We start from the raw sequence: 18,388 nt of genomic DNA, 5'->3' as shown, positions 1-18,388 counted from the left end.
GAGAAGTCAGGTGTTATTGTAAGAAGTCTGCCTTTATATGTTATTTTCTTATATATTACTTCTTTTTTCTTGTACCTTTCAATATTCATCTCTTGTTCTGTACATTAAGAATTCTGATTATTATGTAACATGAAACTTTCTTTTCTAGTCCAGCCTACTTGATGTTCTGTACATTCCTTGTACCTTGATAGGTACCCCCTTTTTAGGCTTGGGCATTCAAGTTACATGATTTTGTTGAAAACATTTTCTGTGTCTTTGACTTTTCTTTTCCTTCCTTTATTCTTAATAATCATAAATTTTTGTCTTTTCAAAGTATTCTAGATTTCCTGTATGTTTTGTGCCTGGATATTTTTAGATTTAACATTTTCTTGGACTAAGTTATCAGTATCGTCTATCATGTCTTCAATAGGTATGATTCTTTCTTCCATCTCTTATACTCTGTTGGTGAGGTTTGCCTCTGAGCTTCCTGTTTAAGTTTCTAAATTTTTTTGTTTCCAGTTTTCCCTCAGTTTTTGTTTTCTTTATTAATTCTATGTTCATTTACAAGTCCTGAACTATTTTCTTCATTTCCATCCATTGCTTGTGTTTTCAAATATTTCTTTAAAGGATTTCTTAGTTTTCTCCTTCATGACTTCTAACACATTCATAAAGGCTCCCCTGATGTCTTTGTCTTGTGCTTCAACTGTATTGCATTTCTAAGAGCCAACTATAGTAAATTTTCTAGGCCTCAGAGGAGACATATTTCGCTGGCTGTTATTTTTGTATGCTAGAATCTAAGCATCTGTGTTTGGGATCATAGAAATTCTCAATGCTGATATCCAGTTTTGTCTCTGCTGGATGTGTGTTCTTATTCTATTCCTTGGTTTCTGTTGCATGCTCTGGTTCTTAAGAGAGTATAGTAGCTGTTGGTTGCCTGGTAAGGAATGCTTGTGATATTCTGTCAGGCATGAATACTAGAGTTCTAGAAATAACTTTTTTCTTGCTGTTGGGTGCAGACACAGGCATGGAGATGGGCTAAAGGAACTGTGGAGTGAGGGGACCCATAGTAGGTAGGAAATCAGAGTCTGACATCGGGATCTTCTTAGTCTTCTGGGAATGGGCACAATGAGAGAGGAGAGACCAAGCAGGTAGTTTTCTAGAAGGCTGGGGATGAGACTAGGTAGTCAGACTTAGAGAAGAGTAGGAACATTGAAAATCTGAAGGTTGCCCACCTACCTCTACCTTCCTTTACCCTTCCTTCTCTACTCATGTTTCTTTGTTAGAAATTGTGAGATATGAAAGGTTGTACCCCTCTGATAACCTGTTCTTCCATAGTATCAGCTAGAATTATCTAAAGGCCACCTTTCCTGGCATATTTGACCCTCTATGTCATGCTGCAGATGACATGCAACAACATGAAGATAATGACTTCTACATGGAGATGAAGGCAACTGACCATGTTACTGTTTCCATGGCTTTCCTGTGAAATCACTGTTATTCCCCATGAGAAACCACTGATACGCTAGGGTTTCAGGATTCCATATGAAAATTCAGATGTGGTAACATCTCTTTCTAGTTCTGCTCATACCATTTGTATGATTTCCATCAATCAGAGAAACACAGGGGCACACAGCACAGACTTTGTGGAAAACGGGATGATTCAAGTCAAGCTTTCTTTTACTTTTCAGAGTTTGTGCTCAGCTCCCCCTACAGTTTCTGCCACTGTGTCCCTCAGAGCACAGTAGTACACAGCTGAGTCTGACTCTTGCACTGAGGCTTTCTGCAAGTGGAAGGATGTGGTTCCTTTATCATATGTAGCTTCGAAACCTCTGCTGCTTCCCTTATTGTTGGCTGTTGTGACTTGGAAAAGGAGCTGTGGACCTTCTCCAGGATATTGGACATACCAGTAAAGAGTTGGGTATGTTGTGGTTGAATAAGTACAGTTTATAAATAGGAAGTCATCTTCTGAGAGGGTCACTTGACCTTGTTTCTGGGTCACTGAGTCTCCATGGGTCTTCTTCACCCCTGGAGGAAGAAGAGGATATCTGTGTTACAGTGAGGACAACATTCATAGATAATTAAATATATTCTGACATCATAGAAGAAAGAGTGAAAATTTTAAGTCACTTAACTCACCAAGCATGAACAGCAGCATCACAGTCACTAGAGCTGGAGAAGTGTTCATGTTCAGTGTCACCAGAGTGATGCTCTCAACTCTTCAATGAAGAAATGATAGAATGACACAAAATGATGAACCTTTGAAACTTAAGTTCACATTGATAATGATCTTGTGTTAGCAAACTCCACCCCCTGGTGGACAGAGACTAAACTAGGGTTTCTTGCATACCTCCCAGAATCAGAAATGTGTTCTTGTCCTTGAAATCACTTCCAAGGCACACAGACTTGAAGCATCCTTATCACTATAAAGAATATAAACAATGGCTGTTGACATGTTCAATGTTATCATTCTTAGGATCCTACATGACATGAAACTGTTGTATAGTACAGTAACTGATGGGTTTTTGTGTTGGTATTTATCACATAATAAACAAATGACAAAAAGTACATTTTACCAGTTTATTTTCACTGATCTAAGTTTGTAGTAAGATACAATGTGGGTGTGGAATGGTGGTTCCGCACTTGAAAACACTGTTGCTCTCTCAGAGGACCCAGGTTTGATTCTCAGAACCCACATGTTCTGGTTCAAAAACGTCTGTAACTCCAGGTCCAGGTGAAAGGATTCCCTCCTCTGACCTCCTTGGCCACCAGGCACACACAGTACATGAATATAAATACAGGCAAAATACTCATGCACATAAAATAAAATAAAATAAATAAATCTTTAAATTTTTCTTAAAGTTATTATGAAATGGAGTAATTATCGACTGGCCCTAAGAATATGTAGTCATTACAGTGTTCTCTTTTCACCTTCTAGAAGTTTGAAATAATGGGTTGGTACTGCTGCCTATTTAGTTAGGATGTCATTGGCATCTTGAAACAACCTTTACAGATTAACTGTACAGGACAACCACAACAAAGGAAGCAGCTGTGACTGGCATGCAGGGAGGAGGAAGAAGAGTCCAGTTTCCCAAAAGAAAAAAATCAAATTGAAGAAGCAGAGAGATGTGGTTCTAGTTGCTGAGGCAGTGCTGCACAGGATGAATATGAAATCAAAGCTTCTGAGCAAGAGGCTCTGGGCGAATTCACTGTTTGTTCTGATCAAAAGGTGGGAGAGGCCACATCAGAAAACCTGGCACAGGCTGTTCCAAGAAAGAAGATAAACAAAGGAAAAAATAGATACTTTTTCAGAGCACTGCCCCAAAAATGCCCAAAAAAGCGAAGACATGGATGGCTGAGGTGCACGACCAGAAGGCAGACATGTCTGCCTGGAGGAACCTGTTTGTGCCCAAGGCTATTCATCCAGCACTCAGCTTTCTAGGCTTCTCAGCACCTACCCCAATCTAAGCTCTGACTTTGGGCCCTGCCATCTGTGACACACTGGGCATCCTTGGAGCTGTGGAGACAGGAAGTGGGAAAACTGGCTTTTGCCATCCCGATGATTCACTCAGTGCTGCAGCAGCATAAGATGAAGGCTCCACCCTTCCCAAGTAGCACTGGAATGCCACCAAGGGGGATGAGGTTAGGAGCTGCAGCCCACCTTGGATCACCTTACAGGGATTGAACTGAACCTGGAATGTTGCCTGAAGAGGCCAGATCTGAGACTGAAGCACAGCTTAGGGACTCTGAGGTCCAGGCCACACCCAAGATTAGTGCCTCTGCCTCAACCCAGGCACTGCTCTTCTGTGATGATGATGCTGGTGAAGGACCTTCTTCCTCAGTTGAGGGAAAAGCCTATCCCCAAGCAGAATAAGGACAGAGAAGAAAAGTTTGATGCAAAGCAGGCTGGAAAGTTAAAACAGGAGTTGTGTGACCAAGTTGCTGTTTATAAAGTACACCCAAGGCGCCAGACACCCTCTGCTCCGACTGGTCCTGACTCTTACTCAAGAACTGGCCATCCAGGTCAGACAGCACATTGATGCTGTAGCCAGGTTTACAGGGATTAATACAGCAATTTTTGTTGGTGGAATGTCCACACAGAAACAGCAAAGGATGCTGAATCGCCATCCTGAGATTATGATCGCCACCCCTGATCGACTCTGGGAGTTAAAGAAAAACACCCTCATTTGAGTAACCTTAAGCAGCTCAGGTCATACATGAAGATGATCCGATGGTTGAGAAAGGCCATTTTGCTGAACTCTCTCAGATGCTAGAGATGCTAAATGACTCCGATTACAACCCCAATCGACAAACTCTTGTTTTTTCTGCCACATTAACCCTGGTACACCAAGCTCCTGCTTGAATCCTTCATAAGAAACAAATGAAGAAAATGGATAAAACCAGCAAACTTATCCTCGTGCAGAAGATTGGCATGAGGGGCAAGCCGAAAGTCATTGACCTCACAAGGAACGATGGTACAGTGGAGATACTGACGTAGACCAAGATCCACTGCGAGACAGATGAGAAAGACTTGTATGTATCTCTACTATTTTCTCATGTAGTACCCAGACCGTAGCCTATTTGCCAACAGCATCTCCTGCATCAAACGCCTCTCTGGGCTCCTCAAGGTCCTGGATATCATGCCGCTGACCCTGCATGCCTGCATGCACCAGAAGCAGAGGCTCAGAAACCTGGAGCAATTTGCTCGTCTGGAAGACTGTGTTCTCTTGGCAACAGATGTGGCAGCTCGGGGTCTGGATATTCCTAAAGTTCAGCATGTCATCCATTCCCAGGTGACTCGCACCTCAGAGATTTATATCCAGCGAAGTGGTTGGACTGCTTGTGCTACCAGTGAAAGCCTCAGCTTAATGCTGATTGGACCTGAAGATGTAATCAACTTCAAGAAGATTTACAAAACTCTCAAGAAAGATGAAGACATCCCTCTGTTCCCAGTGCAGTCAAAGTACATGGACGCTGTCAAGGAGCAGATCTGTCTAGCCTGACAGATTGAAAAAGCTGGATACTGGAACTTGCAGGCTTATCTACACAACTCATAGATCTCACAAGCAGCGGTGGCCCTCGAGAGCTAGAAGAAGAGCTGTACAAAGGAGGAAAAGCTGACCAGCAAGAAGAGCGTCGACGACAGAAGCAGATGAAGATTCTGAAGCAGGAGCTACGCCATCTGTTCTCCCAGCCTCTCTTCCAGGAGAACCTGAAGATCAGATACCCCACACAGTCTGACAGGCCACTGCAGCCTGTGATGGCCCCAAGGAATGTGGAGCCTGCACTGAGCTGCCCGAGGAGGAGGAAAAAGCCAAGAGAGTATCAGGCACCACCACAGCCAAGTCCAAGCATAGGCTAATTCCCCAGTCGATCTGGGGACTGTTCAGTGATATCCTTCAGTTGTCTGTAAAAGCCTTCCCCTCCTCGCCTTTCACTCCACCACCCACCTGGGCAAACCTCCCGCTCTTCCATCCTTTAGCAGGAAAGACCTCCCGCTCGCTTGTTGTGGAGTTAGGTGTGGTAGGAGGCGCTGTGCGTCTGTATCTGTGTGTGCAGTCTTCTTGTACTCACCTTCTTTTCCAAATTAAATCAAGTAGAAGTCAGAGACAAAAAAATGAACTATGAGACAAAGAGGTAACATGCAAAATAACAAAATGAGAAATGAGTGGTTCTGTCAGGCTCTAGTAGAGACTGACAAATACAGAGCCAGATGCTCGCAACCAACCATTGGACTGAGCATGGGATCAACAATGGAGGAGTTAGGGAAAGACTGAAGGAGCTGAAGGGGTTTGCAACCCCATAGGAAGAACAACAATATCAACTAACCAGAGCTCCCAGTGACTAAATCACCTACCAAAGAGTACACATGGAGGGACCCAGGACTGCAGCCACATATGTAGCAGAGGCTGGCCTTGTTGGACATCAACGGGAGGTCAGGCCTTTGGTCCTGAGAAGGCTTGATGCCACAGTATAGGAGGGGAATGCCAGGGTGGTGAGGTGGGAGTAGGTGGGTGGGTAGGTGAACACCCTAATAGAAGCAGGGGATTGGGGGATGAGATAGGGAGTTTGCAGGGGGGGGACCTGGAAAAAGATAACATTTGAAATGTAAATAAATAAAATATCCAATTAAAGAAAAAAATGAAGAGGAGATATAACAACAGACACTGAGGCAATCCACAGAATCATTAGGTCATAATTCAAAAACCTGTACTTCACAAAATTGGAAAACTTAAAAGAAATGAACAAATTTTAATAGATATCACTTATGAAAGTTAAATTAAGATCAGATAAATGACTTAAATAGACAATAATATGTTGTGATCATCTATGATGATCAAGTAGGTTTCAACCTAGAGCTGCAGGGATAGTTCAACATCCAAATATGGGTCAAGATAATCTACTATATAAACAAATGAAAGAAAAAGAAAACACATGATCGTCTCATGAGATGCTGATGAAATCTAGCACCCCCTCATGATAAAAGTCTTGGAGAGATCATGAATACGAGGGAAATATCTCAACATAATAAAGGCAATATATAGCAAGCCTATAGCCAGCATCACATTAAATGGAAAGAAATTCAAGGAATTGAACTAAAATCAAGAACAAGAAAAGGCAGTCCACTCACTCCACATCTACTTAATATGGTGCTTGAAGTCTTACCTAGAACAACAAGAAAAGTGAAGGCGTTCAAGAGGATACAAATTTGGAAGGTAGAAGTCAAAGTATCAGTATTCACAGATGATAAGATATCATGCATTAATTACCTAAAAATTCTACAAGAGAACTGCTACAGCTTAAAACCACCTTCAGCAAAGTGACTGTATCTAAGATTAACTCAAAATACTCAGTAGCCCTTCTATATTCAAATGACAAAGAGGATGAAAAAGAAATTAGGGAAACAATGCCCTTCAAAATAGCCACAAATAATACAAAATATCTTGGGGTAACTTTAACCAATCAGGTAAAGATAAGTATGATAAAAATTTCAAATCTTTGAAGAAAGATATTGAAGAAGATATCAGAAGATGTAACATTCTCCCATGGTCATGGATCAAAAGGATCAACATAGTAAAAATGGCAATCTTGCCAAAAAGCATTCTATATATTCAATACAATACCCATTAAATTTCCAATACAAGTCTTACTGATATTGAAAAAATAATATACAACTTCAAGTGGAAAAACAAGAAACTCAGGATAGTTAAAATGACCCTATATAATAAAAAACTTCCAGATGTACGACTATTCCTAGTTTCAAGTGATATTACAAATCTATAGTAATAAAACCCATGTGGTATTGCCATAAAAACAGATAGGTTGATCAATACAATGAAATCAGAGAGCCAGAAATGAATCTACACATCTATGAACAGTTTATTTTGTATAAAGAACTAGAAATGTAAAATAAAAAAAAGAAAACATTTTCAAAAAATGGTGCTGTCCAACGGGATGTTGTCATGTAGAAGGATTCAAATAGCTCTATGTTTATCACCCTGCACAAAACTCAATTCAAGTGCGTTAAATATATCAACACAAAACCAGATACACTAAGTCTCATAGAAAAGAAAGTGGAGAATGTTTGAATGCATTGGGCATAGGAGACAACTTCTAAACAGAACCCCAGTAGTTCAGACACTAAGATCAACAATTAATAAATGGGGCTTCATGTAAACCAAAGGAAACCTTCAAAAGGATAAAAGTGGAGCCTGAAGATTGAGAAAAGATTTTTCACCCACTTTACATCTAACAGAAGGCTAATATCCTAAATATAGAAAGAACAAAAAAAAAAAAACAACTAGGCATCAACAAAAAAAAAAAAAACAACTCCAATTTAAAAGTGGGGTGCAGGTTCAAACAGAGAATCTCTATAGTGGAATCTCTTTTTTTTTTCATTTCTTATCATCTTTGCCCCAACAAAAAGATACCCAAGTCTATAAAGGAAATACTACTACAGCTTGAATCAAAAATAAACACTCACACCCTGATAGTTGGAGGTGTCAATACATCATTCCCAAAGCTCATGCCACCAATATCTAAACAGAGAAATATTGAATCTAACAGACATTTTAAACTACATGAATTTAACAGATATTTATCAAATATTTCACCCAAATAAAAATGAATATACCTTCAACTATTTGTGCTTATTGTCTTGCTTGTTCTTTGACTATTTGAATCTATTGTATTGCTAGTTTGTCAATCTAGAACTCACCTTGATATTTTTTCTTTCTTTTTTTAAATCTTTTTAAATGTTAATCAAAGGCTTTATAAGTTTGGTAATGCTCAATAACAAGATGTCCATACAATCAGAAGTGTAACCCAATACTCAATCAAGGTATACCAACTATCTTTGACTGGCGGATCTTTGACTGGCAGAGACACACGAACATCCGCCTCCATGTTCCCCTCCCCCCACCCCACATCTCTCTCTCTCTCTCTCTCTCTCTCTCTCTCTCTCTCTCTCTCTCTCTCATCTCCTAGTTCCTTCTCCTCTCCTTACTCCTCTTCTTCCTCTCTTTACTCCTCCCACCATAGCTCCTCCTACACATCACCCTTCCTGTTAAGATAAAACTTTTCTCTAAAATTACAATTAGAGCATAACTATACCAATTTGTATCAGTAAGGTACAAGACAGACCTAATACCCAGTCCATCATTTTCTTGACTAACCAGAACCTCTGTCATCTCTCCTAACTAAAAGACTTAGTTCTGAACCTGGCTTTTTTCTTGGCTTTAGAATGAATGTCAGCTGAAAACCATCCTCTCAAGTCTTTTCTCTCAAAGTAAATATCTGGGATTGGCTATGAGACTATACGTCTTCAACCCTGTCAGAAAACCAGAATGACTGAATTAACTGAAATTATGGGAAGCACAAAGCATAGCTTCTAAAACTTAGCCAATTTATAGAGACCACTGAACACCTGGACAGTCCCTATACTACAAAATGTTGGAGCATCCAATCTTCAGACTTCTGGCCCAGGATCATCTGACAGACCTAGTGATGCAGATTTATTAAGGGCTGATTACTCTGTCTTGGCAGATATAATCAATCGACTATTCTGCAAGTGTGTCCTTTTCAGGACAGTAATTCGTCTGTAGATGAAAAGAGGCAATTCTTGCCTAGTGGCTGTCTCACCACAACTGAGGTAACTCCAAAGATGCTCAATTTCTTCTTAGAATCCAAGACAGGAAGCTGTCAGGAGCAGATAGTCTCTAATCAAAATGAACCTTAATGCAGAAATGTTTGTAATGTCAATTCTGTGGACTTCTGACCTTTTAAAAACCAACTATCCATGTAAGGCAATCTGGACTGTTGTCTGTTAACTCCACTCAGCTATTTCTAAATAAAATATAGGAAACACCCTAACAATAAACTCAGAGCCATAAATTTGCTATAGGCCCTTAATTCACAGGCTAACCATCTCAAATCAGTTAAAAAAGTTAAAGAAGGATTGAGTCTAAGCCTTGTATTCCTAAATGTGTTATATAGTGATAAGCCTCTGACATCTGTGTCTTCACTGCATTCAGCTGAGATTCCAGGACATCAGAGGTTCGAGCAGGTCTGCTCAGCTTACTTGATGAGTAGAAACACCAAGGCTGTGTATTCTGCAATATGCAACTCTCAAAACAAATTTTAGTATCAAGATATTTTTTTGTTTTAATTCTGGAATCTAATCTTCTGGTGGCCTGTCTCTATCATATCTAATCCATATAATTCTGGGAGTTTCTATGAGGGTATGCTCCCACCCTCCTCCCATTCCCACCTCCCTGCTCTCAAATTCCCCAACACTAGGGAATCCAAACTATTAGGTACCAAGGCCCTCCACTTCCACTGATGCCTGACAAGGCCACCCTCAACTACCTATACAGGTGGAGCCATGAGTCCCTCTCATTGTGTTCTCTGGCTGGAGGTTTTAGAATGGCTACTCCAGCTTATTTCTTAGGACCATTTGCTTGAAAAATTGTTTTCCAGACTTTTACTCTAAGGTAGTGTCTGTCCTTGTCACTGAGGTGGGTTTCCTGTATGCAACAAAATGTTGGGTCCTGTTGATGTATCTAGTTCGTTAGCCTATGTCTTTTTATTGAGGAATTGAGTCCATTGGTGTTAGGAGATATTAAGGAACAGTGATTTTTGCTTCCTGTTATTTTTGTTATTAGAGGTGGAATTATCTTTGTGTGGCTATCTTCTTTTAGATTTTTTGAAAGAGGATTACTTTCTTGCTCTATCTAGGGTATAATTTCCCTCCTTGTATTGGAGCTTTGCTGCTAATATCCTTTGAAATGCCGGTTTTGTGGAAAGATATTGTGTAAATTTGGTTTTGTCGTGCAATATCTTGCTTTCTCCATCCACGGTAATTGAGAGTTTTGCTGGGTATAGTAGCCTGGGCTGGCATTTGTGTTCTCTTGGGGTCTGTATGATGTTAGTCCAGGATCTTCTGGCTTTTATAGTCTCTGGTGAGAAGTCTGGTGTTATTCTTATATGTCTGCCTTTATATGTTACTTGGCCTTTTTCCCTTACTGTTTTTTAATATTCTCTCTTTGTTTTGTGCATTTGGTGTTTTGATTATTATATGATGAGAGGTATTTCTTTTCTGGTCTAGTCTATTTGGAGTTATGTAGGCTTCTTGTATGTTTATGGGCTTCTTGTTCTTTAGGTTAGGGAAGTTTTCTTCTATAACTTTGTTGAAGATATTTATTGGCCCTTTAAGTTGGGAATCTTCACTCTCATCTATACCTATTATCCTTAGGTTTGGTCTTCTCATTGTGTCCTGGATTTCCTGGAAGTTTTGTGTTAAGAACTTTTTGCATTTTGTGTTTTTTCTGACAGTTGTGTCAATATTTTCTATGGCATCTTCTACACCTAAGATTCTCTCTTCTATCTCTTGTATTCTGTTGGTGATGCTTTCATCTATGACTCCTGATTTCTTTCCTAGGTTTTCTATCTCCAGGGTAGTCTCCCTTTGTGATTTCTTTATTGTTTCTACTTCCATTTTTATGTCCTGGATGGATTTGTTCAATTCCTTCACCTGTTTGGTTGTGTTCTCTTGTAATTCTTTAAGGGATTTTTGTGTTTCCTCTTTAAGCCTTCTACCCGTTTACCTGTGTTCTCCTCAAATTCTTTGAAAGTGTTATTTATGTCCTTCTTAAAGTCCTCTATCATCATCATTAGAAGCTATTTTAAATCTGAATCTTGCTTTCCTGGTGATATGGGGAATTCAGGACTTTCTAGTGTGGGAGAACTAGGTTCTAATGATACCAAGTACCCTGGGTTGCTGATTGTTATGTTCTTGTGCTTGCCTTTTGCCATCTGGATCACCTTGGCACTACCTGTCCTGTATCTTACTGGAGCCTGTCTTTCCTATTATCTTGGTTGATTCAGAACTGTGTGGGGTGCGTGTTACTACTAGGGTTAGAACTGGGGCCCAAGATCTGCTCAGTGCTAGGGCCCAGACAGGAAGGAACCAGTGCTCCTGGCCAGGAATGAATTCCTGGATCCTAGTGGGTCCCAGTTACTCCCTGTTTGGGTGGGGTGCTGTATCCTTACCTAAGATACTGCCTGGGTTAGAGCTCCTAGGAGGCCTACTTCCTCTGGGTTTTGTCAGATTGTGTGCAGAGCAGCTGCCCGGGACCTGCTTGGTGCTCGGGCCTTTATAATGGAATCTTAAATGGTCAAGAAACACATGTTCAACATCCCTAGCCATAAGGGAAATACAAATCAAAAAGATTCTGAAATTTTATTTTACACCTATCAGAATGACTAAGATCAAAAACATAAGCATCACCTGATGATACCAAGGATATGTATCAAGAGGAACATTCATTCATTGCTGATGGGAGTACAAATGTGTACAACCACTATGGAAATTAATATGGTAGTTTCTCAGAAAATTAGAAATCAATTTACCTTAAGATACAGCTATATCACCCCTGGGTATATATCCAAAGGAAGTTCCATCCTACCACAAGGACACTTGTTCAACCATGTTAACACCTATATTCATAGTGATCAGAAACTATAAACAGCCTAGATGTCCATCAACCAAAGATTTAATAAAGAAAATGTGGTTCATTTACACAATGGATTGGTAATCTGCTGTTGAAAAAAATGACGGCATAAAAATTTCAGGCAAAGGAATTCAACTAGTAACAAAAATCATCCTAAATGAGGTAGCCAAGACCCAGAAAGGCAAACATGGTATGTACTCTCGTATAAGAAGATATTAACTCTAAAGTAAAGGATGATCATGAGACAACTCACAGACCCAGAAAGGCTAAGCAAAAGGAGGGCTCTAAGATGGACAGACTCACGTATCTTCCAGGGAAGAGGAAATACAATGTATTTAGTGGGTATACTGTGGTGAGATAGGATGAGAACAGGAGACATCACATGTTGGGGTAAAGGGAAGAATATTATAAGAGACAACTGGAACTGGAGTGCATTTCAGGGACAATGTGGAAACTTAGTGCAATAGAAATTCCCAGGATTCTCCTAGGGTGAAATGTGAGGATTTCTAGTAATGAAGATATAAAACATAAAAGAGCCATCTTCTGAAACCAAGGAACTTCCAGTGGTAGCACTGGGACACTGACTTGTCACAAAACCTTTGACTTACAATCTATCCTGCCTGCATAATATGCAGAAGGACTGGGGACACAGAACTTGTTAGAAGGCCAACCAATACCTGGCCTAATTAGAGGCTCATGCCAACATAGGGAACCAGTGTCCAGCACTGTTGGATGATGAGGATGGGGAAGCTAAATACCCAGAGAACCCGGATAGAAAAAAATCAATAGAATGATTCCTAATGATATTCTGCTACACTCATAGATCATGCCTAGCCCAGTCATCATGAAAGAGGAATCCTTCAGTACTTGATGTGAGCAGATGCAGAGATCTACAGGCAAACATTAGTCTGAGAGATGGTTCACACTGGACATCTCCACTGGATCTCTAACATTGGAGCCAGTGTCACAACCCAGTGAGGGAGGAAAAACATTAGGAGCCAGAGTAGGTGAAGACACTAGGAAAAAATGGCCAACAGAATCAACTAACCAGGGCTCTGAGGGGCTCACAGAGACTGAAGCGACAATCACAGAGCTTACATGGGTCTGTTCTTGGTCCTCCACAAACATGATTGTTAGCTTGGTGTTTTTGTGGGAAACCTAAGAGTGGAAGTGTGACTCTTTTGACTGCCCTTGGAATCCTTTGCCTTGGGTTTGGTTGCCTTACCCAGCTCTGATATGAAGGTTTCTGCATGAGTTTTTTGTAACTTGGCATTCTGTATTTGGTTGCTAGCCCTGGAAGGTCAACTCTTTTCTGAAGGAAACTGGAGGAGTGTGTCTGATGAAGAGGAGGGGTGGAGCAACTAGGAGGAATGTAGAGAGAAAAAAACTGCAGTCGGGATAAACTGATTGAAACGTTAAACTGATGTAACAACTGTGGAAATCATTGTCAAGCATTCTCATAAAGTTAAAAGAAGAAGACTTATAGGATCCAGTTATGTAATTTCTGGATAGATAGATAGATAGATAGATAGATAGATAGATAGATGGATTATATAGATATATTGATATGTAGATGTGTAGATATATAGATATGATATATGGATATATAGATCTGAAGGACTCTGTATCTCAGTAAAGAGATACATGCTCAACCATGCTTATTGTTGCTCTATGCAAAATTACTATGAAATGCAGGCATCCAAAATGTTCATCAATAAAGAATGGATAATGAAAATTTGGTAGATATATGCATATATATATATATGTATATATATATATATACAAATGTAGAGATATATGTATGTATATGCAATTCAGCAATACAGAAAAATTAAATTATAGAATTTCTACGAAAATATTGTAGTGAATTATTCTGTCCTCATAGAAAAAACTACACTCAAATCTTAGCTTCTAATTTTTATCTTTATGTATCATGAGACTATGAGTGTGTGTAGAAAGCTGCCCCCAAAGGAGAAAGGGGGCATTCAGGAACATGACTAGGAAGGTAATGGAACACAAGGTATGGAAGTGCAAGGGGACTACTGAAAACAATAAGATTTAAGTGAGAATGGGGACAGGTAAATGGTAAAGGGGATAAGCTTAGGAATGGATCAACCTAAAGTAAATATGTACGAAACTGCCGTAGAGAAACCTGCTACTTTGTAAGCTAGTTCTCAAAAACTAGAAAACAAATATTTTTTATTGAAAGATTTTAAAAGCAAAAAAGGCACAGTGCTGTAGAGTTGATGGCTGTCTTTATGGCATGGTATGTGGTAAGTCTCTTGGCCATGTATTTGCCTTCCAACTCAACAAAATATTCACATTAATAGTGTATACATTGTTGTATAACCACCACCATGTAAGAAGAAAAAAAGTGGAAAATATTTCAACCAAACTGCTGGGAGCCATCCCCAGCTTGGTGGGAAGGGAAGGTGATCTTCTTTTTTCTCCTCCAGTCCATTCTTCTGGAGGCAGTCGAGGGGGATGGGAAGAGCATAGGCAGTGGGTAAGACCTAGGGTTAGGCTACTGTAGCTGGCCTGCCCTCTGGTATCCTCTGTCCAGAAACTGCAGTTTCTGGCACTTAACACCTCAGCCCAGGGCCAGCAGACGATTAAGCAATGCCTTTGCTCTGTCTCTGCAGGCGCTGCCAGGCTAGTCTAACTTAAGTCTGTTAGTTTGAGGTCGCAGGAAGAAAAGACACTTAGAAAAGTTATTATAGTTTATTACTAAGTGTAAAAAGTTTCCTATGAAAGCTAGCTAAGAGATAAAGTAGGGAAAGCGAAAAAATTCTAACAAAAGAAAAATTCTAAGTGGAGAGAATCTAAGCAGGGAAGAAAGGAGAAGGGAGAGAGAGGAAAGAGAAGAGAGAGAGAGAGAGAGAGAGAGAGAGAGAGAGAGAGAGAGAGAGAGAGAGAGAGAAAGTGTGGGAGAGAGAGAGAGAGAAAGTGAAGTGACCGCTAACGAATGTCCCTTTGTCTTATACATCATTCGGAGTACCTGATCACATGTTACAAAGTTCATCACAAGTTCACACCAAAATTCAAGTCATAAATTGAAATAGAAGTTTACAACACAGAATGTTTACATGTATATCCATTAGGAGTAATTATCTGACTAAACATCCATCACCTGTCTAGCTCCACAGGTTCACTGAAGGCTTAAAACTATAACTAAGAAATTAAATGAAGTTTTGTATAGATAAACCCAGGCAATATTTTCTCTTCTGTCCTAGCACCTATAATAAATCATGAGTTCCCTTTTAGTGACCTTTGGTTAATTGTTTTACAACCACCTTGGAATGTGCTCTGAAAAGGAGAGAGTCTGGTTACTATCTAAGTGCTGTTAACTGATGACACTTGGGAGACTGGCGGAGTTCTCATAGCAGTTTTGACTATCAGAAAGGGATGTAATACCAGTCCCACTATAAAAAGAACTAAATAATTATTGATATAATTTTAGGAATTCTTATAGGATCATCATTAAGACTTAAGAAGTCGTGTATTTTGCTGAATGCAGCATTATTATAGATTGCAGAAAATCAAAAAGTCACAACTTCATATATATTTAGGAGGGAAAAATGTAAAATAAACTCAAAGTAAATGGCTCATGATTTTGTAACTGTGTTCTTTATATGTCCCAAATGCAACTTGGTTACAGATACTTGCAATGTCTGGATTTTGTTTATGATTTGACTTGTCAGAGTCTGTATCTAAAAATTTGGCTGCAGAACATCATTTTGTCATTGTAACTTATAGCCACAACTGTGAGGAGACTCCCTATGTGCCCAGGATCAAGAAGCTGTTATGTTGTTGATTGTGTTATGTAAACATGCTTGTCTAGTATGTGAGGAGGAGAAGTGATTTAGTGCCATCTCTCTCAACCATTCTTCTTTTTTCTGAAAACACACAAGCTGGTGAGATTGGCTAATTTGTGTTCAAATCTTAGGCGAATGCTTTGTTAACAACTTTTCCAAATTCCTAGTATGATGCAATCGCTGGCATATGCATTAATAAATGAATGCGTATTGAGCTCATGCAACCAAAAAAAAAAGAAGTCGTCTATTTGTCTATATAGCATCACTACAAGACAGTACATCTTCGTGGGTCTGCAGACATCTGCTCCAAAGAGGAGTGCTATTGCTTAGTGATTGTTGTGTATGTTTAATAATAATAATAATAGCAGGAACTTTCCTAAAATATGTCCGGCCACAGCCTTGCTGATGGGGCACACTTGTCGCAGATTATATAATAATCCGAGGCAAGAATTTTAGGATGATCAACTGCTAATTATTAGCTTGTCCTATTATGGCTCCTGACACCAAACCACTAATGTACCTTTCCCATCAGGATTATTATATTTTTTTAACTGTTAAACATTTTCCCAGTCAATCAAGCCCTCGCTATTCTTGCTCATAAATCCCACTGCATAAAGAATAGAAACAGAATGTCTCCACTGTGTGATCTGTGATGTATGTCAGGGCTTGATGCTGTGCAGTAGGTTTGTGTGCAGGCTGCAGGTGCCTGGGGAGCACTGTGTGCTCACTGCACAGAAGTAGAGAGCAGAGTCACCAGGCTGGGAGTCTCTGATGTGCAGGGAAACACGTAGGCTGGCTTTATTGAGGTGAGCTGTGAATCTGCCTTCTGTCTTGTCACCATTGGAGAAGATGGACATCAGCAACTTGAGACTTTTCCCAGAATGCTGTCTGTACCATGCGAAATACTGAGTAGCACTATCACTGAAAGTGCAGTTGAGAGAGGCCATAGCTCCCTCAGAGACACTGAGGGATTCTGGGCTCTGCTGCACCTTCTGCTGGCTGCTCACCCCTGTAAAGAAAGACAAAGGTCAGACAATCAGGACTAGATACATATGGATGATAACTCGCTAGAATGACTTTTCCATGGGTTTCCCACTTCCTAACTAGATATTAAGAACATCTGTGTTTCTACCATTAGCCTGGAACAGGCAATAACTTTACATATCACACCTGGATTCCAAAGGAATTTCAAAACTTACAGTTTAACCGCAGCCACAGGATGACTAGTGAAACACTCAAAGATTTCATTCTCTCCTCCATCCTCTTCACTGAGGACTGAGATCTTCAACTCTAAGATGGCAACTAAAAAAGACCTCAGCAGTGCCAGCACCTTTTCATGATCTCAGCAGCACCAAGCCTTTCCTCCAGCCCTTTCTCTACCTCCTCCTCCTCCTCTTCCTGTACCCTTCTTCTCTACTCTTCTCCACCACCCCCTAACACCACTCCATGCCCCACTTCTCTCCCTCTTGAGATCTTTGCTCAGAATCCCAAAGAAAACACTGCCATCTTGTGGACTCAACGAAAGTGACCAAGAAAAGATTCAAATTGCAAAGTATTCTAACTTAGCTAGTAAAAAGTAAAGCACTTGAGAGTTTAGTTGGAGTTTTGAAGAGACATTTGCTCCAAGTCAGGATGGAAAGAAAGGTGAGCTTGTGTGTTCACACTTAGCAGATGTTGCCCTTTTTCTATGTAATAACAAGTTTCACACATAAGCAGTCACCTGCACTAAAAAAAATCCTCTATGAAAAGTCTGCAATGGAAATCTGCATGAGGCTTTTTGTACAGCATAACTTTAACCCTTGTCACCGCATACATCCCCATTCAAAGCTATCCTCAAGTTTAGTTTTTGTTTCTAAAGTTTTGTTCATTCTTTGTGAGTTTCACATCATGTGCCCCAATTCCATTCATCTCCCTGATGCTTTGTATCCAGATTCCTCCCTTGTAACCTCCCTTCCCCCACAAATGCAAAATTAAAAAACAACAAACAAAACAAAATCTCGTTGTGCATATACTGTGGGACACAGTGACACATCTTCAAGCTTTAAAGATGGTTTACACATGCTGTTTATCTAGGTCAGAGCTAGAAAGGCCTGGAATTTTTATTCCATTTGGAGCCAGGACCAAGCTACTGTGTAAACAGAACTTTTCTTCACTTGGTACAGGAGATGGAGCTAAATGTAACACCTAAACTCTAAATAAAACCTAGGAAACTTGTTCATTTCTCTAATTAATTATTCTCTAATCTTGATTAAGTCCTGCTGAGTGGAATTGATCTGTGAAAGTTCTAGGTCTGGTTTCTCTCAACCTCCCACTTTCTGACCCCTCCCCTCTCCATCTCTCCCCTTTGTTCCTTCTCTCTTCTTCCCTAACCCTTTCACTTTATCTGACTCTCCTTTTCTGACATAGTCATCAAACCATATGTACCAGAGGAATATCTATGCCAGAGCTGAGGTAGGTTCACATAGAAACAAGTCAGGAAACAGATTTACTGCAGAACTCTGTGAGATCTCAACATCTAGAAAAGTAAACATCTGTGGAGACAAGAAGGAAGTTTGGATCAACACAAGTAAGTAGCAAGTGTTGGTT

The 18,388-nt window shown here is 40.0% G+C and overlaps 1 pseudogene and 2 gene segments (V, D, J or C); 1 reads left to right on the top strand and 2 right to left on the bottom strand.

Moving 5' to 3' along the window:
* Positions 1–1,663: 1,663 nt before the first annotated feature.
* LOC114639705 lies at positions 1,664–2,193 on the bottom strand. The segment is given in 2 exon segments: positions 1,664–2,004; positions 2,116–2,193. Coding segments are annotated over 2 exon segments (390 nt in total).
* Positions 2,194–3,077: 884 nt separating this feature from the next.
* LOC114639704 lies at positions 3,078–5,338 on the top strand (annotated as a pseudogene).
* Positions 5,339–16,461: 11,123 nt separating this feature from the next.
* LOC114639703 lies at positions 16,462–17,083 on the bottom strand. The segment is given in 2 exon segments: positions 16,462–16,811; positions 17,002–17,083. Coding segments are annotated over 2 exon segments (411 nt in total).
* Positions 17,084–18,388: the final 1,305 nt, after the last annotated feature.

The sequence above is a fragment of the Grammomys surdaster genome, unplaced genomic scaffold (assembly GCF_004785775.1).
Source record: "Grammomys surdaster isolate TR1022 unplaced genomic scaffold, NIH_TR_1.0 125750, whole genome shotgun sequence".
Classification (NCBI taxonomy): Eukaryota; Metazoa; Chordata; class Mammalia; order Rodentia; family Muridae; genus Grammomys; species Grammomys surdaster.
The sequence above is the reverse complement of the archived record's forward strand: the minus strand, read 5'-3'. Positions and strand labels throughout refer to the sequence as shown.